Consider the following 22,293-nt stretch of genomic DNA (forward strand, 5'->3'; position numbering starts at 1 on the left):
GCTGATGCCCCCCCCCAAGGTCCCAACGCCATCCTCAAGGTCCTGATATCCCCCCCCAGGTGCCGATGCCCCTCCAGGTCCTGATGCCCCCCCAGGTGCCAATATCCCCCCAATGTCCCAATTTCCCCCCAGGTCCTGATGCCCCCCCCAGGTGCCAATGGCCCCCAATGTCCCAGTGCCCCCCCAATGTCCCAATGCCCCCCCAGGTGTCGATGTCCCCCCAGGTGCCGCTGCCCCCCCAATGTCCCAGTGCCCCCCCAGGTCCTGATGCCCCCCCAGGTTACCGATGCCCCCCCAGGTCCTGATGCCCCCCCAGGTGCCAATGGCCCCCAATGTCCCAGTGCCCCCCCAGGTTACCGCTGCCCCCCCAGGTTACCGATGCCCCCCCAGGTGCCGCTGCCCCCCGTGCCCCCGCAGCGGGCGCGGATTCCCGAGCGGTCGCGCGTGGGGAGCGGGGCCGCGGCGCTGACTCAGCTCCTGCCGGGCGCACAATGGGAGCGCTGGACAAACAGGCGGCACAGGGACAAACAGATCCCGCTTGGGGACAGCGCCAGCATTGTCACCGCCCGGGGCAGCGCCCGGACACTGAGCGCCTCTGTTCCGCCGCCGCCGCCTTCCGGGGGCTTTGTGTCCTGGCCGGGCACCGCTGGCCCTCTGCCCCGCTCCGGCGGCTCCTGGGCAAGGCAAGGACACGGGGAGGCTTCCTGAGCCTGGAAAACCTGGGATGGACATCGGGGACCTCCCACCTGAGCCTGGAGGGCGTCCTGAGAACAGGGGTGTGGGTTTGGGGTCATTGGATGGACATCAGGGACATCCCACCTGAGCCTGGAGGGCATCCTGAGAACAGGGGTGTGGGTTTGGGGTCCTTGGATGGACATCGGGGACCTCCCACCTGAGCCTGGAGGGCGTCCTGAGAACAGGGGTGTGGGTTTGGGGTCCCAGCACAGAACCCTGGACACCTTGGATGGACATCAGGGATGTTTCACCTGAGCCTGGAGGGCGTCCCTAGAGCTGGGCTGTGGGTCTGGGGTCCCAGCACAGAACTCCTGGAAGGATCCTGAGGGACAGGAGGAGGGCTGGAATGTGGATTTGGGGTCCTACCACAAAGCCCTGGAGGGATTCCAAGGGGCAGGAGAAGAAGTAGGATGTGAATTTGGGGTCCCATCACAAAACTCCTGGAAGGATCCTGAGGAAGAGGAAAGGACCAGAGTGTGGATTTGGGGTCCCCTTGCAAAACCACAGAGAGATCCTAAGGAAAAGAACTGGAATGTGGATTTGGGGGTCCTATCCTAAAACTCCTGGAAACTCCTGGAAAGATCCCAAGGAAGAGGAGAGGAACAGGGGTGTGGATTTAGGGTCCCAGAACAAAACTCCTGGAAGGATCCTGAGGAATGGAAGGAGAACTGGAATGTGAATCTGGGGGTCCCACCACAATGCCCTGGAGGGATCCTGAAGAGAAGGAGGGGGGACTGGGGCAGGGATTTGGGGTCCTACCACAAAATTCCTGGAAGGATCCTGAGGAAGAGGAGAGGAACAGAGTGTGGATTTGGGGTCCCATTGCAAAGGCACAGAGAGATCCCAAGGAGAAGAACTGGGCTGTGGGTTTGGGGTCCTATCCCAAAACTCCTGGAAGGATCCCAGGGAATAGGAGGAGGAGAACTGGGGTGTGGGTTTGGGGTCCTATCCCAAAACTCCTGGAAGGATCCCAGGGAATAGGAGGAGAAGAACTGGGGTGTGGGTTTGGGGTCCTATCCCAAAACTCCTGGTAGGATCCTGAGGAATACGAGGAGAACTGGAATGTGGATTTGGGGTCCCACCACAAAACTCTGGAGGGATCCCAAGGAGAAGGAGGAGAACCAGAGCAGGGATTTGGGGTCCCACCACAAAGCCCTGGAGGGCTCCCAAGGAGAAGGAGGAGAACCAGAGCAGGGATTTGGGGTTTCTGAGGGCACAGCCAGACGTGCAGCTGCCCGGGTGCTCTGCGGGCTCCGGTCACCACGGCTCAATGATCCCAGTGTCCCCAGCACGGCCAGACACGGCTCCCCGTGACCACGGAGAGCTGGGAAAGCCCAAAACACCTGGCACGGGGAGCTGCCAGAGCCACCGCGGGGTCGTGGCCAGAGCAGGACCTGCCAGAGCCCATCGTGCCCAGAGCAGGGCTATAGGAACGTGTCCCCTGTTGGTGCACGAGTGACAAAACCGTCCTTTGTCCCCTTAAAAAGGCAAAGAGCCCAGAAGTTTCTCTCCTCGATGAGGTGAAAAGGCACCTCGCAGGACCTGGAGGACCTCAGACTCAAGGATAACTAATTGCACAGGAGCCAAAAAGTCCCACCTGAGCAATTCAGTAGAAAAAAAGAAGAGAACAAAGGAACAAATCGCTTTTGTGAGGTGAGAGCACCTCTGGCACCTGGCTGGGTTTTTCTCTGTGAAGAGTTTTGTTATTTTGCCTTTTATTAAAACCTTTTTGTTTCCAACTCTGCCACAGGAGCCATCCTGCTGATTTGATGCCTTCTGAGGCAGCTGAGCTATCCTGGGTGGGAAATAAATCTCCAAGAGCTTGTGAGACCTGGAGAATCCCATTCCACAGGACCACGGGGTCGTGTCCAGAGCAGGACCAGCCCCTGTCCCCCATTCCCAGCGGGAATTCCTGCTCAGCTCCAGGACGTGCTTATCCCTGCTGCTGGAGAGGGGATAAAAACATAAATAAAATAATGTGGTGCTAAGTGATCCAATATTGACATTTTGCCCGGAGCTGCCAGCCCGGAGCCGCCGGCCAACAAAGCCCTCGTCAGTGGCCAGGCTTGGAACGCTCCAAAATCTTTTATTTATGGAGGTTTTGGGCAAAAAAAAAAAAAAAAACGGGACATAAACAGAAAAGGGGGAGCGGGGGAAAAGGGTGGGAAGGGAGAAAACCCCCGAGGAGTTGTTTAGGAAAGGAAGAAAGAAAAAAAAAATTGGAATAAAATGGACATTCACGGGGAAAATCCCGGCTATGAAAGAGCCTTTTAAGGCGGCGGAAAAGCAGGAGCTGGGAGATAAAGCCAGGAAAAAATTCCCAATAAAGCCCCGGTTTTAGTGGGGTGGGGGAGATGTTGGAGGCGCTGCCCGTCCCAAAACAGGCCCAGGATGGATGAGACCCCCAAAATTTGGAATTTTGGAGGCGCTGCCCATCCCAAAACAGCTCCAGGATGGATCAGACCCCCAAAATTTGGGATGGGGGAAATGACAGACATGCTGCCCTTCCAGACCCCCAGAATTTGGGATGAGCAGGACTTTGGAGGTGCCGCCCTTCCAAAAACAGCCCCAGGATGAGCCAGAACCCCAAAATTTGGGATGAGGGAGATGTCAGAGGTGCTGACCTCCCAGGCGGGGTCAGAAGCCCGAAATTTGGGATGGGAAGGACATTGGAGGTGCCGCCCTTCCAAAAACAGCCCCAGGATGGGTCAGAGCCCCAAAATTCGGGATGAGGGAGAGCTCAGACATGCTGCCCTTCTAGAACCCCAAAATTTGGCATGAGGGAAATGTCAGAGGTGCCGCCCTTCCAGACCCTCAAAATTTGGGATGAGTGAAATGCTGGAAGGGTCAGACCCCCAAAATTTGGGATGGGGGGAGATCTCAGAGGTGCCGCCCTTCCAAAAACAGCCCCAGGATGGCTCAGAGCCCCAAAATTTGGGATGGGGGAGCTGCTGGAGGTGCTGCCCTCCCAGGTTGGGTCAGAGCCCCCAAAATTTGGGATGGGGGAGAGCTCAGACATGCTGCCCTTCCAGAACCCCAAAATTTGGCATGAGGGAAATGTCAGAGGTGCCGCCCTTCCAAAAACAGCCCCAGGATGGCTCAGAGCCCCAAAACTCAGCCCGGGGCAGCAGGAACGGGATCCTCCCGGGCTTCCAGGCCGGCAGAATTCCCTCCCCTGGGAATAACATCGCATTTCTCCCCTCCTGCCGCCTCCTGCCCGATTCCAGGGCCCCGCCGAGGAGCCCAACCCGACAATTTGGGATTGTTTGGGCCCCGGGCAGGGCAGGGGGGAGCCCGAGGCCGTGTTTTCCCTCGGCCTCATTTTCACCTGCCCCGGTCCAAGATCAACAGGCGGCCCGAGGGTTCCTGCCGGACACGAGCACACAGCGCCCTTGTTCCCGGATTTGGGGGATTTTTCCTGCTTTTTCCTGCTTTTTTTTAGGGTTTTTTTTTTTCGGTTTTTTTTGTTGTGTTTCTTTTTTTCATTGCCACGTGTAAAAAATCAGGGGTTTTTTGAAGTCACGGCAGAGTAAAAGGGGCGAGAATTTGGATCAAGAATATTCCTGGAATGTCTCAGGGTGTTGGGGGCACGGGAGGGTGTTCGGCAGTCCCTAAATCCCAAAATCACTTTTTTTTGGGTTTTTTTGGGGGCGGGTTTTCCCATTTATTGGGGTCTGCAGAGTCGCTTTTCAGCCTGGATAAATCCCCAAAATCCCACTTTTTTTGTGGGTTTTCCCATTAACTGGGGTCTGCTCTCCAGACTGGATAAATCCCAAAATCCCTTTTTTTTTGGGTGGGTTTTCCCGTTAACTGTAGTGTCACCCTCCAGCCTGGATAAATCCCAAAATTCCAAAATCCCATATTTTGGGTGGGTTTTCCCATTCACTGCTCTCCAGCCTGGATAAATCCCAAAATCCCATATTTTGTGTGGGTTTTCCCACTCTTTCCTGCACGGAAGGGTCCAAAGTGCCACATTCCAGCCTGGATAAATCCCAAAATCCCATATTTTTTGCGGGTTTTCCCATTACCTGCCGTGTCATCCTCCAGCCTGGATAAATCCCAAAATCCCATCTTTTGTGTGAGTTTTCCCACTGTTTCCTGCATGGAAAGGCCCAAACTGCCACATTCCAGCCCAAAAATCCCCCAGGATTTCCCACCCCGGGAATAGGGGATGAAGGAGAAGGGTTATGCCCCTTTTTCAGGGATTTGCCCTAAATCGATGGATTTAGCCCAAATTTTCCCCCAGCAATGACCCTTTAATCCCAAACCCAGTATAAACCAGAAATAAAGAGCGATCCCAAGAGGAAAACCCAACAGCCGGAGGCTCCCAGGGCAGGAACAATTAAATAACAATTAAATAACCCCAATTTAATTATTATTTATTATTTCAACCCCAAAATAAGCCCTCGGTTTGGGGTTGTGGTTTTGGAACTGGGAAAAGGGACTGGGAGCCCTGGAACTCCTGGAGGACTCAGGAAAGGCTTTTGGGGTCAGGAATGTTTTTTGGGGTCAGAAAATTTTTTTGGGGTCAGGAATTTTTTTGGGGGTCAGGAAAGTTTTTTGGGGTCGGGAATGTTTTTTGGGGTCAGGAATGTGTTTTAGGGTCAGGAATGTTTTTCTGGGGGCTGGTAATGTTGGTCAAGGGTCAAGAATGGTTTTTAGGATCGGGAATGTTTTTTGGGGTCGGGAATGTTTTTTGGAGTCAAGAATATTCCTTGAGGTTGGCAATGCCAGTGGGGACTGGGAATGTTTTTTGTGGTCAGGAATGGTTTTGGGGTTGGGAATGCTGGTGGGGCTCAGGAATGTTGGTAGGGGGTTAGGAATGCTTTTTGGGGCCAGGAATGCTTTTTGGGGCCAGGAATGCTTTTTGGGAATGGGGAATGTTTTTTGAGCCATTGCCTGGCCCGGGCTGTGGGATTTTGGGATGGTCAGGGCGGGCACTGGGACGTTGAATTTTGGGATCGCATTCCGATGCACTTTGGGATCTTTGGGATGGGCCCTGCAGGGTGGGAATGCCGTGGGATGCCCAGAGGAATGGGGAGCATGGGATGTGCAGCTCCCACAGGTGGTCCAGCGGGTTCCAGTGGGATTTTGGGATGGTCGGGGCGCTGGGATGTTCAGGTTCTGGAATGTTCAGGTTGTGGGATCGCATTCCAGTGCACTTTGGGATGGGCCCTGAGGGTGGGAACGCTGTGGGATCCCTGAAGGAATGTGCAGCCCCCAATGGGTTCCAGTGGCATTTTGGGATGGTCAGGACACTGGGACGTTGGATTTTGGGATGTTCAGGTCCTGGGATATTCAGGTTTTGGGACGTGCCCGTCCTGGGACCGCATTCCAACGCACTTTGGGATCCTTGGGATGAGCCCTGCAGGGTGGGAATGCCGTGGGATCCCTGCAGGAACGCGCGGCCCCCAGGGCGATCCCACAGGCTCCGGGGGCATTTGGGGTGGGATTTTGGAGTGGGATTTGGGGTGGGATTTGGGGTGGGATTTAGGGTGGGATTTGGGGTGCGATTTGGGGTGGGATTTTGGGGTGGGATTTTGGGGTGGGATTTGGGGTGGGATTTGGGGTGGGATTTTGGGGTGGGATTTGGGGTGGGATTTGGGGTGGGATTTGGGGTGGGATTTTGGGTGGGATTTTGGGGTGGGATTTTGGAGTGGGATTTGGGGTGGGATTTTGGGGTGGGATTTGGGGTGGGATTTTGGGGTGGGATTTTGGGGTGGGATTTTGGAGTCCCTTTGTGCCGGGACTCCCCCGGAGCTGCATTCCCAGGGTTTGCGGGGAGCCGGGATCGGGATCGGCGGCGTCGGGGAAGCGGCGGCTCCGGCTCCGGCTCCGGCCCCTTCAAAGCGGCGCTTTCAAAAGTGCCGAGGGGAGAGGAGATGGAATCCGATGGTATCACCTGGGAACGGAACGGGAACGGGGAACAGCGGGAACGGGCAGGGCCGGGCTGGGCCCGCCTCCCCCCGGGGCTGCGAGAGGCTCCCACGGGAGGGGACACCCCGGGGACACGGGGGGGACACGGGAGGGGACACACGAGAGGACAGAGCCCCCCTAGCCCCACAACCAGGGGCTTCCATGGGGTGGGTCAGGGTCAGACCTGGGCTCCTCAGGGGTGATCCTCATGGATAACGGGGCATGTGCTGGCCACTGGCCAGGTTTGGGTCACCAATGGCCAGATTTGGGTCACCGCTGGCCAGATTTGGGTCACCACCAGATTTGGGTCATCATTGGCCAGATTTGGGTCACCACTGGCCAGATTTGGGTCATTACTGGCCAGGTTTGGGTCACCACTGGCCAGATTTGGGTCACCACTGGCCAGATTTGGGTCACCACCAGGTTTGGACACCACTGACCAGGTTTGGGTCACTACCGGCCAGATTGGGATGACCGAGGGTGGGGTCAGCAGATTTTGGGGTGACCAAGGGTGGGGTCAGCAGATTTTGGGGTGACCAAGGGTGGGGTCAGCGGGGCGAGGGCTCCATGGGTTTCAGGATGACCAAGGGTGGGGTCAGCAGGGTGGTGGCCCTGCAGATTTCGGGATGACCAAGGCTGGGATCAGCAGCAGCTGAGGATGACACAGGATGTGCTGGCAGGGGTTTGGCAACCCGGGAGTCACGGGGTGGGGGCCAGGGAGGGACATGGGGGGCCCTGGTCCCAGGGAGCTGCCGGGGGTCCCATGAGGGTATTGCCCAGGTGGTCCCACAGGGGGGAACCCGCAGGGTGTCGGGGGGGGGGGGGTCCCACAGGGTGCGTCCCACACGGTCCCAGGGGTGGGTCCCGAGGGGTCCCGGGGTTGGGTCCCGCACGGTGTCGGGGGGTCCCGGGGGCGGGTCCCGCAGGATGTCCGGGGAGGGGTCCGGGTGGTCCCGGGGCTGGGTCCCACAGATTCCCGGGGGGTCCCGGGGGTGGGTCCGGAGGGGTCCAGGGGTGTGTCCCGGTGGTCCCGGGGGTCGCGGGGGTGTGTCCCGGTGGTCCCGGTGGTCCCGGGGGTGGGTCCCGGTGGGTCCCGGGAGCGTGTCTCGGTGGTCCCGATGGGTCCCAGGGGTGTGTCCCGGTGGTCCTGGGGGTGGGATCCACAGGGTCCCGGTGGTCCCAGGCGTGTGTCCCGGTGGTCCCGGGGGTGTGTCCCGGTGGTCCCGGTGGGTCCCGGGGGTGTGTCCCGCACGGTGCCCGGGGCGGTCCGGCCGTGCCGCTGCCCTCGCTGTCCCCGCCCCGGCCCGGCCGGTGCCGCCCATTTCCGCCGGGCGGAGCCGCCCCTCGGCCCCGCAGCGGCCCCGCCGCCAGCGCCCGCCCGGCCCGGCCCGGCCCCGGCCCCGCTCGCTCCGGTGCAGCCCCGCCATGGCGGGCGGCCCGGCCGCGCTCGCCCTCGGTACGTGCGGGGCTCAGCCCAGCCCGGCCCGGCCCAGCCCGGCTCGGTTCGGCTCGGCTCGGCCCGGGGGGCTCCGCGCCCCCAGCCCCAGCCGGACCCCGGAGCGGGGCGGCCCCGAGGGCTCGGGGGGCTCTGCGGGTGGGTTCTGGGGGTCGCTCCGTGAATCGCGGGACTGCGGTGAAAATCCTATAAAAATCCTATAAAAACCCCATAAAATTCCCCCGCGCGGGCGCTCCCGAAGTTCGCTCCCTGTGGGAAAGGCGCCTTCGCCGCGACGCGTGAGTACGGCCGCGGTCAGACGCTTAATTAGAGCGGCTAATTAGGGCTGGGGGCTAATGAGAGTTGCAGGGGGGGTGCCGAGGGAAGGGGGCGGTGGGGAGCGGGGGCGCTCCGGGCTGGAGTGCGGCGATGCCGGGACGGGACGGGACGGGAGCGGGGATGCTCCCGGGGGAAGGACGGACGGACGGATCGATCCCGGTGCGGGCGGCTGGAGCTCGGCTGGCTTTGTCTCGCTGTCCCCGCCGGTGGCACCCAGCCGCAGCTCCGGTATCCCGGCGGGAAAGCGGCCGCGCTTGGCCCCGCTCCAGCGCCCGGTGCTGCCGCGCCGTGTCCCGCTCCGAGCGTCCCCCGGTGGCTCCGGCGCCGTGTCCCGGTCCTGCTCCTCCTCCGAAACTCCTCCGGTGGCTCCAGCGCCGTGTCCCGGTCCTGCTCCTCCACCGAGGCTCCCCCGGTGGCTCCGAGCGTCCCCCGGTGGCTCCGGCGCCGTGTCCCTGCTCCCGGGGCTCATCCCGAGCTCCCGTGTCCCGTTCTCTCCCGCTCCCGCCCGTTCCCGTGGCTCCGCGTCTCTCTCCGGTGCCGCTGCTCGCCCTCGGGGGGCTGAGCCGCGGTTCCCCGGCAGTTCCCGGGTGGGATCCGGGTGGGATCGGAGCCCTCGGGCCGTGGGGAAGGGAAGGGAAGGGAAGGGAAGGGAAGGGAAGGGAAGGGAAGGGAAGGGAAGGGAAGCGCTTCGGGTCCCTGCAGCGCGGGGCTGGAGCCCAGCGGGGATCGGGACCGGGGGGAATCTCGGGAGACGCCGTGGGAAGAAGCGAGCCGGGAATTATCGGGATGGAGCTGCTGGAAGCGCGGTGGGAAGGTTTGGGAGTCCCTCGGAGGGAGAGACTCCCGGAGATTCCTGGAGAACGGGGTGGGATGGGCTGGAATGGGGGTGGGGATGGGGCTCGAGCGGGGATTGTCCGAGTGCCCAGGGGGTGCCCGGTATCCCCAGGCTGGGCATGGAGAATTTCCCAAGGGCCAGGATCGGGGATGAGGGCTGGGCTGCCCACGGAGAGGAGCTGGGAAGGAGGAACCGGAATGCCAAGGGATGGATGCCCTTGGGGATGGATGCCCACTGATCCCACCAGAATGCCAAGGGATGGATGCCCTTGGGGATGGATGCCCATTGATCCCACTGGAATGCCAAGGGGTGGATGCCCTTGGGGATGGATGCCCATTGATCCCACCAGAATGCCAAGGGGTGGATGCCCACTCGGAACCCCAATGCCAGGGGGATGGATGCCCCCCAAATGCCCAGGGGATGGACGTCCTCTGGGATGGATGCCCACTGATCCCACCGGAATGCCAAGGGATGGGTGCCCACTCAGGACCAGAATACCCACAGGGATGGGTGCCCACTCAGAAGCTGGATGCCCCCTCAGGAATGGAGTGCCCAGGGGATGGATGCCCACTGATCCCATCAGGATGCCCACAGGGATGGATGCCCACTGATCCCACCGGAATGGCAGAGGGGATGGGCACCTGCTCAGAACCAGGATGCCCACAGGGATGGACACACACTCAGAACTGCAGTGCCCAGGGGATGGATGCCCACTCGCTCCACTGGAATGCCAAGGGATGGACACCCACGGGGATGGATGCCCACTGATCCCACCGGAATGCCCAGGAGATGAACACCCACCCAGAACCAGAATGCCCACTCAGAACTGGAGCGCCCAGGGGATGGATGCCCACTAATCCCACCCTGATGCCAGGGGGATGGATGCCCACCCAAAACTGGAATGCCAAGGGATAGATATCCACGGGGATGGACGCCCACTGATCCCACTGGAATGCCAGGGGATGGATGCCCACTCAGGACTGGAATGCCCAGGAGATGAACACCCACTCAGAACCTGGATGCCCACGCAGAACCAGAATGCCATGGGGGGATGGATGCCCACTCAGAAATGGAGTGCCCAGGGGATGGATGCCCACCGGGATGGACGCCCACTGATCCCACCAGAATGCCAGGGGATGGATGCCCACTGATCCCAGTGGAATGCCAAGGGGGATGGATGCCCACCGATCCCACCGGAATGCCAGGGGATGGATGCCCACTCAGAACCGGGATGCCCATAGGGATGGACGCCCACTCAGAACTGGAGTGCCCAGGGGATGCCCACTCATTCCACTGGAATGCCAAGGGATGGATGCCCAGCCTTCCCACCAGGATGAGCCATTCCCCAAAATCCCAAGAGTGGAGGCGCGTTCCCCAAAAAACCCCAGAACACACAAAGCCCCAAGCTGGGAAAAATGGGAAGAGTTGGGATGAGAATGGATTGGTGATGGAACTTCCATGGGAGGAGGACCCCCGAGGTCTGTGAGGAAACCAGGGAAGCCCTGGATGGATCCCTGAAGCTCCAGTGGATCCCCAAAGCCCAGGAAGGTCCCTGAAGCTCTGGTAGATCCCTAAAGCCATGGAGAGTCCTTGAAGCTCTGGTGGATCCCTGAGGCCATGGTGGATCCCCGAAGCCCTGGATGGATCCCTGAATTTGTGGTGGATCCCCGAAGCTCTGCTGAATCCCCAAAGCTCTGAGTGGATCCATGAAGCCATGGTGGATCCCTGAAGCTGCAGTGGGTTCCTGGAGCTGTGGTGGATCCCAGAATTTGTGTTGGATCCCTAAAGCTGTGGAGAATCCCCAAAGCCCTGGATGGATCCTTTTTTTTTTTTTTTTCTTCCTTTAAAAAATCTTGGAGAATTTTCCTTAAAAATCTCCAAGGGGTCACTCAAGGGAGGGTCATTCCTGCCACGACCCCATAATTCCACCCCCACTGGGAATTCCTGCATTTTCCATAAAAATCTTGGAAAATTTTCCTTTAAAATTCTTTTTCCTTAAAAATTTTGGAGATCTTTCCTTTAAAATCTTTTCCCTTCAAAATCATCTTGGAGAATTTTCCTAAAAAATCTCCAAGGGGTCACTCAAGGGAGGGTCATTCTTGCCACGACCCCAGGATTCCACCCCCACTGGCAATTCCTGCATTTTCCATAAAAATCTTTGAGATTTCTCCTTAGAAATCTTGAGATTTCTCCTTAAAAATCTTGGAGATTTCTCCTTAAAAATCTTAGAAATTTCTCCTTAAAAGTCTTGGAGATTTCTCCTTAAAAATCTTGGAGATTTCTCCTTAAAAATCTTGGAGATTTCTCCCTAAAAGTCTTGGAGATTTCTCCTTAAAAGTCTTGGAGATTTCTCCTTAAAAATCTTGGAGATTTTTCCCTTACAAATTTCCTAAAAATTCCTTCGTTTTCCTTCGAAATCTCGGGGCGGTTTTGCCAACCCTAAATCCCCCCTTGGGGTTTTGGGGGTTTTTTTTTGTGGGGTTTTTTGGGGTCAGGGCGTGTCTGACCCCGTTGTCCCTCCCCAGGTGTCCTGCTGGCCGCGTGCCACGCGCTGGACAACAGCACGGCCGGCCGGAGCGGTGAGTGCCCAGCGGGAATTTTGGGGTTTTTTGGGGTTTTTTGGGGTTTTTTGGTGTCCCACCCTTCCTCTTTATGGGGTTACGGGGCCCTGGGTGGGATCCTGGGCCTGATGTCTGAGGGGAAAACCAGGAATTGTTTCCTGCTCACAAAAAAAAAGGGTTTATGGTCCCAGAAACAAAGGGGTTCTGGTCCCCCAAAAAAGGGTTTCTGGTCCCAAAAAACAAAGGGTTTCTGGCCCCAAAAACAAAGGGTTTCTGGCCCCCAAAAGGAAAGGTTTTGCCCCCAAAAGGAAAGGTTTTAGCCCCAAAAGAAAGGGTTTCCCTACAAGGAAAGGGTTTCCAGAAGAACCCCTAAAAACCTCCTCAGTGCTGGGGACACAGGGACACCCCAGGGTGGCTTTTCCCAGTGTTGGGGACACCCCAGGGTGGCTTTTCCCAGTGTTGGGGACACGGGGACATCCCAATCCCAGCCACCCCAAACCTCCTCAGCGCTGGGGACACCCCAGGGTGGCTCTTCCAGCTCTGGGGACACAGGGACATCCCAGTGTGACCCACCCTAGGACCCCTCAGAGCCGGGGACATCCCAGGGTGGCTTTTCCCAGCTCTGGGGACACGGGGACATCCCGAGCCCATCCCACATCCCAGGCTTTGATCCAAGCCCCCTTTGGGGCTGCCGTAAATCCGGGCCTGGAGCCGGGGGTGGGTTCGGAAGTGCCTCGATCCCAAACAATCCCAGCAGGAAATTCCCTCCCGGGGATAATTCAAACCAGGGGGGTTTAATGGGGTTTAATGGGAAACAGGAGCGGGGCTGGGCTCCCTCCTCCTCCTCCTCCTCCTCCTCCTCCCTTCTGAGCTCTTTAGGAAATTCCTGAGGGATTATTGAGGCAGGACCCAGCTGGGATCTTTGGGGTGGCTGCGCAGAGATCCCAAAATAAACCCTAAAGCAGCTCTGCTTGCCCTTGGGATGGGAGATCTCCCTTTTGGGGTGGGAGAAATCCTTTTGGGATGAGAAATGGGAAACCTGCCTTTGGGCTGGGAAATCTGCTTTTGGGGTGGAAAAAAACTCCTTTTGGGATGGGAACTCTCCTTTTAGGATGGGACGCCTCCTTTTGGGATGGGGAAAATCTCCTTTTGGGGCTGAGACATCTTTTGGGGCTAGGAAATCTCCCTTTTGGGGTGGAATAATCTCCTTTTGGGGTGAGGGGAAATCTCCTTTTGAGGCTGGGAAATCTTTTGGGGTGGGAAAAGCTTTTGGGATGGGAAATCTCCTTTTGGGGTGGAAAAAACTCCTTTGGGGGTGGGAAATCTGCTTTTGGGATGGGAAATCTCCTTTTAGGATGGGCAAAACTCATTTTGGGGGTGGGAAATCTCCTTTTGGGGTGGGAAAAACTCCTTTTGGGATAGGAGCTCTCCTTTTAGGATGGGACACCTCCTTTTGGGATGGGAAATCTCCTTTTGGGGTGGGAGGGAGCCCAGCCCCGTGTCCCTCCTGTCACCCCAAGGCTGCTGCCACCCCTTTCCTCTATCCCCAACCCCTCCTGGGATCTGCTCCCCCAATTTTTGGGAGGGATTTCCCCAAAATCCCCTTTTCTCTCCTCGTTTTCCCCCAGCCCCGGTGGCGGCGGCCGTGAGGTCGCACTTCAACGAGTGCCCCGACTCGCACCGGCAGTTCTGCTTCCACGGCACCTGCCGCTTCCTGGTGCAGGAGGAGAAACCCGCCTGCGTGTGAGTGCCTAAATCCCCTAACCCCGAACTGTGGGGGCAAGAGAACCTGTGTGTGAGTGCCTAAATCCCCTAACCCCAAACTGTGGGGTCAGGAGAAACCTGTGTGTGAGTGCCTAAATCCCCTAACCCCAAAACTGCGGGGTCAAGAGAAACCTGTGTGTGAGTGCCTAAATCCTCTAACCCTGAACTGTGGGGGCAAGAGAACCTGCGTGTGAGTGCCTAAATCCCATAACCCTGAACTGTGGGGGCAAGAAAGAGAATCTGCGTGTGAGTGCCTAAATCCCCTAACCCTGAAATTACGGGGTCAGGAGAAACCTGTGTGTGAGTGCCTAAATCCCCTAACCCTGAACTGTGGGGGCAAGAGAACCTGTGTGTGAGTGCCTAAATCCCCTAACCCTGAACTGTGGGGGCAAGAGAACCTGTGTGTGAGTGCCTAAATCCCCTAACCCCAAACTGTGGGGGCAAGAGAACCTGCGTGTGAGTGCCTAAATCCCCTAACCCTGAACTGTGGGGGCAAGAGAACCTGCGTGTGAGTGCCTAAATCCCCTAACCCTGAACTGTGGGGGCAAGAGAACCTGCGTGTGAGTGCCTAAATCCCCTAACCCTGAAATTATGGGGGCAAGAGAATCTGCGTGTGAGTGCCTAAATCCCCTAACCCTGAAATTATGGGGGCAAGAGAACCTGCGTGTGAGTGCCTAAATACCCTAACCCTAAACTGTGGGGGCAAGAAAGAGAATCTGCATGTGAGTGCCTAAATCCCCTAACCCTAAACTGTGGGGGCAAGAAAGAGAATCTGTGTGTGAGTGCCTAAATCCCTTAACCCTAAACTGTGGGGGCAAGAAAGAGAATCTGTGTGTGAGTGCCTAAATCCCCTAACCCCAAAACTGCGGGGTCAGGAGAAACCTGTGTGTGAGTGCCTAAATCCCCTAACCCTGAAATTACGGGGGCAAGAGAATCTGTGTGTGAGTGCCTAAATCCCCTAACCCTGAAATTACGGGGGCAAGAGAACCTGAGTGTGAGTGCCTAAATCCCCTAACCCTGAAATTACCGGGGCAAGAGAATCTGCGTGTGAGTGCCTAAATCCCCTAACCCTGAAATTACGGGGGCAAGAGAAACCTGCGTGTGAGTGCCTAAATCCCCTAACCCTGAACTGTGGGGGCAAGAGAATCTGCGTGTGAGTGCCTAAATCCCCTAACCCTAAACTGTGGGGGCAAGAGAACCTGCGTGTGAGTGCCTAAATCCCATAACCCTGAAATTATGGGGGCAAGAGAATCTGCGTGTGAGTGCCTAAATCCCCTAACCCTGAAATTATGGGGGCAAGAGACTCTGTGTGTGAGTGCCTAAATCCCCTAACCCTGAACTGTGGGGTCAGGAGAAACCTGTGTGTGAGTGCCTAAATCCCCTAACCCTGAAATTATGGGGGCAAGAGAATCTCTGTGTGAGTGCCTAAATCCCCTAACCCTGAAATTATGGGGTCAGGAGAAACCTGCGTGTGAGTGCCTAAATCCCCTAACCCTGAACTGTGGGGGCAAGAGAACCTGCGTGTGAGTGCCTAAATCCCCTAACCCCAAACTGTGGGGTCAGGAGAAACCTGTGTGTGAGTGCCTAAATCCCATAACCCTGAACTGTGGGGGCAAGAAAGAGAATCCTGCGTGTGAGTGCCTAAATCCCCTAACGCTGAAATTATGGGGGCAAGAGAACCTGTGTGTGAGTGCCTAAATCCCCTAACCCCAAAACTGCGGGGTCAGGAGAAACCTGTGTGTGAGTGCCTAAATCCCCTAACCCTGAAATTACGGGGTCAGGAGAAACCTGCGTGTGAGTGCCTAAATCCCCTAACCCTGAAATTACGGGGGCAAGAGAACCTGTGTGTGAGTGCCTAAATCCCCTAACCCTGAAATTATGGGGGCAAGAGAATCTGCATGTGAGTGCCTAAATCCCCTAACCTTAAACTGTGGGGGCAAGAGAACCTGCGTGTGAGAGCCTAAATCCCCTAACCCTAAACTGTGGGGGCAAGAGAACCTGCGTGTGAGTGCCTAAATCCCCTAACCCCAAACTGTGGGGGCAAGAGAACCTGCGTGTGAGTGCCTAAATCCCCTAACCCTGAAATTATGGGGGCAAGAGAATCTGCGTGTGAGTGCCTAAATCCCCTAACCCTGAAATTATGGGGGCAAGAGAACCTGCGTGTGAGTGCCTAAATCCCCTAACCCTAAACTGTGGGGGCAAGAAAGAGAATCTGCATGTGAGTGCCTAAATCCCCTAACCCTAAACTGTGGGGGCAAGAAAGAGAATCTGTGTGTGAGTGCCTAAATCCCTTAACCCTAAACTGTGGGGGCAAGAAAGAGAATCTGTGTGTGAGTGCCTAAATCCCCTAACCCCAAAACTGCGGGGTCAGGAGAAACCTGTGTGTGAGTGCCTAAATCCCCTAACCCTGAAATTACGGGGGCAAGAGAATCTGTGTGTGAGTGCCTAAATCCCCTAACCCTGAAATTACGGGGGCAAGAGAACCTGAGTGTGAGTGCCTAAATCCCCTAACCCTGAAATTACCGGGGCAAGAGAATCTGCGTGTGAGTGCCTAAATCCCCTAACCCTGAAATTACGGGGGCAAGAGAATCTGCGTGTGAGTGCCTAAATCCCCTAACCCTGAACTGTGGGGGCAAGAGAATCTGCGTGTGAGTGCCTAAATCCCCTAACCCTAAACTGTGGGGGCAAGAGAACCTGCGTGTGAGTGCCTAAATCCCATAACCCTGAAATTATGGGGGCAAGAGAATCTGCGTGTGAGTGCCTAAATCCCCTAACCCTGAAATTATGGGGGCAAGAGACTCTGTGTGTGAGTGCCTAAATCCCCTAACCCTGAACTGTGGGGTCAGGAGAAACCTGTGTGTGAGTGCCTAAATCCCCTAACCCTGAAATTATGGGGGCAAGAGAATCTCTGTGTGAGTGCCTAAATCCCCTAACCCTGAAATTATGGGGTCAGGAGAAACCTGCGTGTGAGTGCCTAAATCCCCTAACCCTGAAATTACGGGGTCAGGAGAAACCTGCGTGTGAGTGCCTAAATCCCCTAACCCTGAAATTACGGGGGCAAGAGAACCTGTGTGTGAGTGCCTAAATCCCATAACCCTGAACTGTGGGGGCAAGAAAGAGAATCCTGCGTGTGAGTGCCTAAATCCCCTAACCCTGAAATTATGGGGGCAAGAGAACCTGTGTGTGAGTGCCTAAATCCCCTAACCCCAAAACTGCGGGGTCAGGAGAAACCTGTGTGTGAGTGCCTAAATCCCCTAACCCTGAAATTACGGGGTCAGGAGAAACCTGCGTGTGAGTGCCTAAATCCCCTAACCCTGAAATTACGGGGGCAAGAGAACCTGTGTGTGAGTGCCTAAATCCCCTAACCCTGAAATTATGGGGGCAAGAGAATCTGCATGTGAGTGCCTAAATCCCCTAACCTTAAACTGTGGGGGCAAGAGAACCTGCGTGTGAGAGCCTAAATCCCCTAACCCTAAACTGTGGGGGCAAGAAAGAGAATCTGCATGTGAGTGCCTAAATCCCCTAACCCTGAACTGTGGGGTCAGGAGAAACCTGTGTGTGAGTGCCTAAATCCCCTAACCCCGAAATTACGGGGGCAAGAGAAACCTGCGTGTCAGTGCCTAAATCCCCTAACCCTGAAATTATGGGGGCAAGAGAACCTGCGTGTGAGTGCCTAAATCCCCTAACCCTAAACTGTGGGGGCAAGAAAGAGAATCTGCGTGTGAGTGCCTAAATCCCCTAACCCTGAACTGTGGGGTCAGGAGAAACCTGTGTGTGAGTGCCTAAATCCCCTAACCCCGAAATTACGGGGTCAGGAGAAACCTGCGTGTCAGTGCCTAAATCCCCTAACCCCGAAATTACAGGGGCAAGAGAATCTGCGTGTGAGTGCCTAAATCCCCTAACCCCGAAATTACGGGGGCAAGAGAATCTGTGTGTGAGTGCCTAAATCCCCTAACCCCGAAACGGTGGGGTCACATCCCTCAAAACTATGGGATCAGGAGGAGAAACCCGCCTGCGTGTGAGTGCCTAAATCCCCTAACCCTGAAATTACGGGGGCAAGAGAATCTGCGTGTGAGTGCCTAAATCCCATAACCCCAAAACAGCGGGGTTAGGAGAAACCTGTGTGTGAGTGCCTAAATCCCCTAACCCTAAACTGCGGGGGCAAGAAAGAGAACCTGCGTGTGAGAGCCTAAATCCCCTAACCCCAAAACTGTGGGGTCACATCCCGCAAAACTATGGGATCAGGAGGAGAAACCCGCCTGCGTGTGAGTGCCTAAATCCCCTAACCCTGAAATTATGGGGGCAAGAGAATCTGTGTGTGAGTGCCTAAATCCCCTAACCCCGAAATTACGGGGGCAAGAGAACCTGTGTTTGAGTGCCTAAATCCCCTAACCCTAAACTGTGGGGGCAAGAAAGAGAATCTGTGTGTGAGTGCCTAAATCCCCTAACCCTGAACTGTGGGGTCAGGAGAAACCTGCGTGTGAGTGCCTAAATCCCCTAACCCCGAAATTACGGGGGCAAGAGAAACCTGTGTGTGAGTGCCTAAATCCCATAACCCTGAAATTATGGGGGCAAGAGAACCTGCGTGTGAGTGCCTAAATCCCCTAACCCCGAAATTACGGGGGCAAGAGAACCTGTGTTTGAGTGCCTAAATCCCCTAACCCTAAACTGTGGGGTCAGGAGAAACCTGTGTGTGAGTGCCTAAATCCCCTAACCCCGAAATTACGGGGGCAAGAGAAACCTGCGTGTGAGTGCCTAAATCCCCTAACCCTGAAATTACGGGGTCAGGAGAAACCTGCGTGTGAGTGCCTAAATCCCCTAACCCTGAACTGTGGGGTCACATCCCTCAAAACTATGGGATCAGGAGGAGAAACCCGCCTGCGTGTGAGTGCCTAAATCCCCTAACCCTGAAATTATGGGGGCAAGAGAATCTGTGTGTGAGTGCCTAAATCCCATAACCCTGAAATTACGGGGGCAAGAGAATCTGCGTGTGAGTGCCTAAATCCCATAACCCTGAAATTATGGGGGCAAGAGAATCTGTGTGTGAGTGCCTAAATCCCCTAACCCTGAAATTACGGGGGCAAGAGAATCTGTGTGTGAGTGCCTAAATCCCCTAACCCTGAAATTACGGGGGCAAGAGAATCTGCGTGTGAGTGCCTAAATCCCATAACCCCAAAACTGCGGAGTCAGGAGAAACCTGTGTGTGAGTGCCTAAATCCCCTAACCCTGAAATTACGAGGTCAGGAGAAACCTGTGTGTGAGTGCCTAAATCCCCTAACCCTGAAATTACGGGGTCAGGAGAAACCTGCGTGTGAGTGCCTAAATCCCCTAACCCTAAACTTTGGGGGCAAGAAAGAGAATCTGTGTGTGAGTGCCTAAATCCCCTAACCCTGAACTGTGGGGTCAGGAGAAACCTGTGTGTGAGTGCCTAAATCCCCTAACCCTGAAATTACGGGGTCAGGAGAAACCTGCGTGTCAGTGCCTAAATCCCCTAACCCTGAAATTATGGGGGCAAGAGAATCTGTGTGTGAGTGCCTAAATCCCCTAACCCTGAAATTACCGGGGCAAGAGAATCTGTGTGTGAGTGCCTAAATCCCCTAACCCTGAAATTACGGGGTCAGGAGAAACCTGCGTGTGAGTGCCTAAATCCCCTAACCCCGAAACTGTGGGGTCACATCCCTCAAAACTATGGGATCAGGAGGAGAAACCCGCCTGCGTGTGAGTGCCTAAATCCCCTAACCCTGAAATTATGGGGGCAAGAGAATCTGTGTGTGAGTGCCTAAATCCCATAACCCCAAAACTGCGGGGTCAGGAGAAACCTGTGTGTGAGTGCCTAAATCCCCTAACCCGAAAACTGTGGGGTCACTGTGCTGGGGAGACCCCAAAACTCTGGGTTTGGGGTCCCAGTGATCCCAAAACTCCAGGCTGACCTTCCCTGTGTCCCCAGGTGTCACTCGGGGTACGTGGGGACGCGCTGTGAGCACGCTGACCTGCTGGCCGTGGTGGCAGCCACCCAGAAGAAGCAAACCATCACAGCCCTGCTCGTGGTGGCCGTGGTGGCCTCGGCCCTGCTCGTCACCGTCTGCGTCCTGGTCCAGTGAGTGCCACTGGGGACTTCCTGGGGACAGCCCGGGACAAGGGACCCCATCCCTGTCCCCGTTCCCTATCCCCATATCTCTCCCCATCCCTGTGTCCCTGTCCTCATTCCTCGTCCCCATCCCATTTCCTGTCCCCATTCCCTGTCCCCATTCCCTGTCCCCATCCCTGTCCCCATTCCCTGTCCCCGTTCCGTATCCCTGACCCTGTCCCTGTCCCCAGTACTATCTCCAACCCAGTTCCTGTCTCCATTCCCTGTCCCTCTGTCCCCATTTCCCGTGTCCCCATCCCTGTCCCCATTCCCTGTCCCTGTCCCCAGCCCTATCTCCAACCCCATCCCTGTGTCCTCGTCCCCATTCCCTGTCCCTGTGTCCTATCCCTGTCCCCATTCACATTCCCCGTGTCCCCATGTCCCTGTCCCATCCCTGTCCCATTGCTGTCCCCAGCTGCTGTCACCTGTGGAAGCACTGGCCCTGTCCCCATGTCCCCATGTCTGTGTCCCCGTCCCCATTCCGTGTGTCCCCATTCCCCATGTCCCTGTGTCCTATCCCTGTCCCCGTGCCCATTCCCTGTGTCCCCATGTCCCTGTCACTGTCCCCATGTCCCCATATCTGTGTCCCTGTGTCCCCATGTCCCCATTGCTGTCCCCAGCTGCTGTCGCCTGCGGAAGCGCTGGCCCTGTCCCTGTCCCTGTCCCGGCTGGTGCCGCGAGCCCGGAGCCGGCCCCGAGAAACCGGGGGGGCTCCTCAAGGGGGGAGCGTCCTGCTGCCACAGCGAGACAGGTGAGGGACACCTGGGGACACCTGGGGACACCTGGGACAGGTTGGGGACACCTGGGGACACCTGGGGACACCTGGGGACACCTGGGACAGGTCGGGGACACCTGGGGACACCTGGGGACACCTGGGGACACCTGGGACAGGTGGGGGACACCTGGGGACACCTGGGGTGGGGGACACCTCCTTCTGCCACAGCGAGACAGGTGAGGGACACCTGGCACACCTGGGAACACCTGGGGACACCTGGGACAGGTGGGGGACACAGGGGACACCTGGGGACATCCTTGGGATACCTGGGGTACACCTGGGAGAGGTGGGGGACACCTGGGACACAGGGGACACTTGGGACAGGTGAGGGGACACCTGGGACACCTGGGGACATCCATGGGACAGGGGAGGGACACCTGGGGTGGGGGGCACGTCCTGCTGCCACAGTGAGACAGGTGAGGGACACAGGGGACACCTGGGGACACGTGGGGACACCTGGGACAGGGGAGGGACACCTGGGGACACGTGGGGACACCTGGGACAGGTGGAGGACACCTGAGGACACTGGGACAGGTGGGGGACACCTGGGACAGGTGGGGGGACACAGGTGACACCCTGGTGTGTAACCGCTGCCATTCCCGTCCCCACAGGTGTGTGACAGGCCCGGGACCATCTGGGGACACCTGGGGACCCCCCCAGGACCGTCCCCCCGCCCCCCCTCGGATCCTTTTTGGGGCGTTTTCCCCCTTTTCCCGCCCTTTCCCCGGGTTCTCCCTCGACTTTTGGGTCGTTTTCCCGGGATTTCTCAAACCCAAATATTTGGGATTTTAACCCAAACCCCCGCCAGGATGGGGATTTATTTTTCTACAGAAAAAAAACAAAAAAACCCAAATCCGGCTCATTTTTGGGGACAAATCCCAGGTTTTTATTAATAATAAATGAATTTAAATCCCAGGAAACCTCCTCGGGCTGGAGGCACAGCCTTAATTCCCCCTTAGTAACCAACCCAGAGCTTTTCCCTCTGTTTTGGGGTTGTTTTTGGGGTTGTTTTGGGGTTTTTTGTTTTGTTTTGTTTTTTTGGTTTTTTTTTAAAGTCATGGTTACTCTCATGTCTTCTGTATATGTTGCACTGAAAGTTAATATTTAATGTTTTAATTTATTTCGCCTGGTTTAAATTAATTTTGATTCCTATAAAGATGTTCTTGTCATTGCCTGGTCTTGGGGTTTTTATTTTTATTTTTTTTTTTTCCCATCCTAAAAACCTGGGTTAGAGTTATTTAAGTGACGTAAAAACAATTTTTTTTTTTTTTTTTCAAAAAATTCATGGTTTGGGGTTTTTTATCGGGGAAATATTTGGGAAGGAGATGCTGAATCCCACAGCTGGGAGTGGGGGGGGGGGATATTCCCAAATTCCCAAATTTTCATCCCAAATTTTCAAGCCCTCATGCCCCGATAATGAACTCAGCTCCATTTTCCAATAATTTTATCCCAAATTTTCAAGCCTAATATTCCAATAATGAACTCAACCCCATTTTCCCATTATTTTATCCCAAATTTTGAAGCCCGGTTTTGGGATCAGCGTCAAGTTCCCAGATTTTCATCCCAAATTTTGAAGCCCTGGTGAACCAGTTTAGGCCCCATTCTGGGGGCAGGTTTGGGGTGGTTTTGGGGCAATTCCCGGCGGTTTTGGGCTGGTCCTGGAGGTTTTGGGGTGATTCCCCTCAGGTTTGGGTCAATTTGGGCCTTCTCATCAGTTTTGGGGCGATTCTCATCAGTTTTGGGGCAATTCCCGGCAGTTTTGGGGGATTCTCTGTGGTTTTGGGGGCATTCTCAGCAGTTTTGGGG

At 56.2% G+C, this 22,293-nt stretch overlaps 1 protein-coding gene across 1 annotated transcript; it reads left to right on the forward strand.

The window, feature by feature from the left end:
* The first annotated feature begins 8,036 nt into the window (after positions 1–8,036).
* TGFA (transforming growth factor alpha) lies at positions 8,037–21,656 on the forward strand. The gene is made up of 6 exons (XM_036396692.2): positions 8,037–8,107; positions 11,786–11,839; positions 13,450–13,564; positions 19,533–19,682; positions 20,333–20,463; positions 21,099–21,656. Exons 1-6 carry the CDS (start codon positions 8,077–8,079, stop codon positions 21,104–21,106), a joined length of 489 nt encoding a protein of 162 aa, XP_036252585.1. The 5' UTR covers positions 8,037–8,076; the 3' UTR covers positions 21,107–21,656.
* The last annotated feature ends 637 nt before the right edge of the window (positions 21,657–22,293 follow it).

The sequence above is a fragment of the Molothrus ater genome, chromosome 28, assembly GCF_012460135.2.
Source record: "Molothrus ater isolate BHLD 08-10-18 breed brown headed cowbird chromosome 28, BPBGC_Mater_1.1, whole genome shotgun sequence".
NCBI classification, from domain to species: Eukaryota; Metazoa; Chordata; class Aves; order Passeriformes; family Icteridae; genus Molothrus; species Molothrus ater.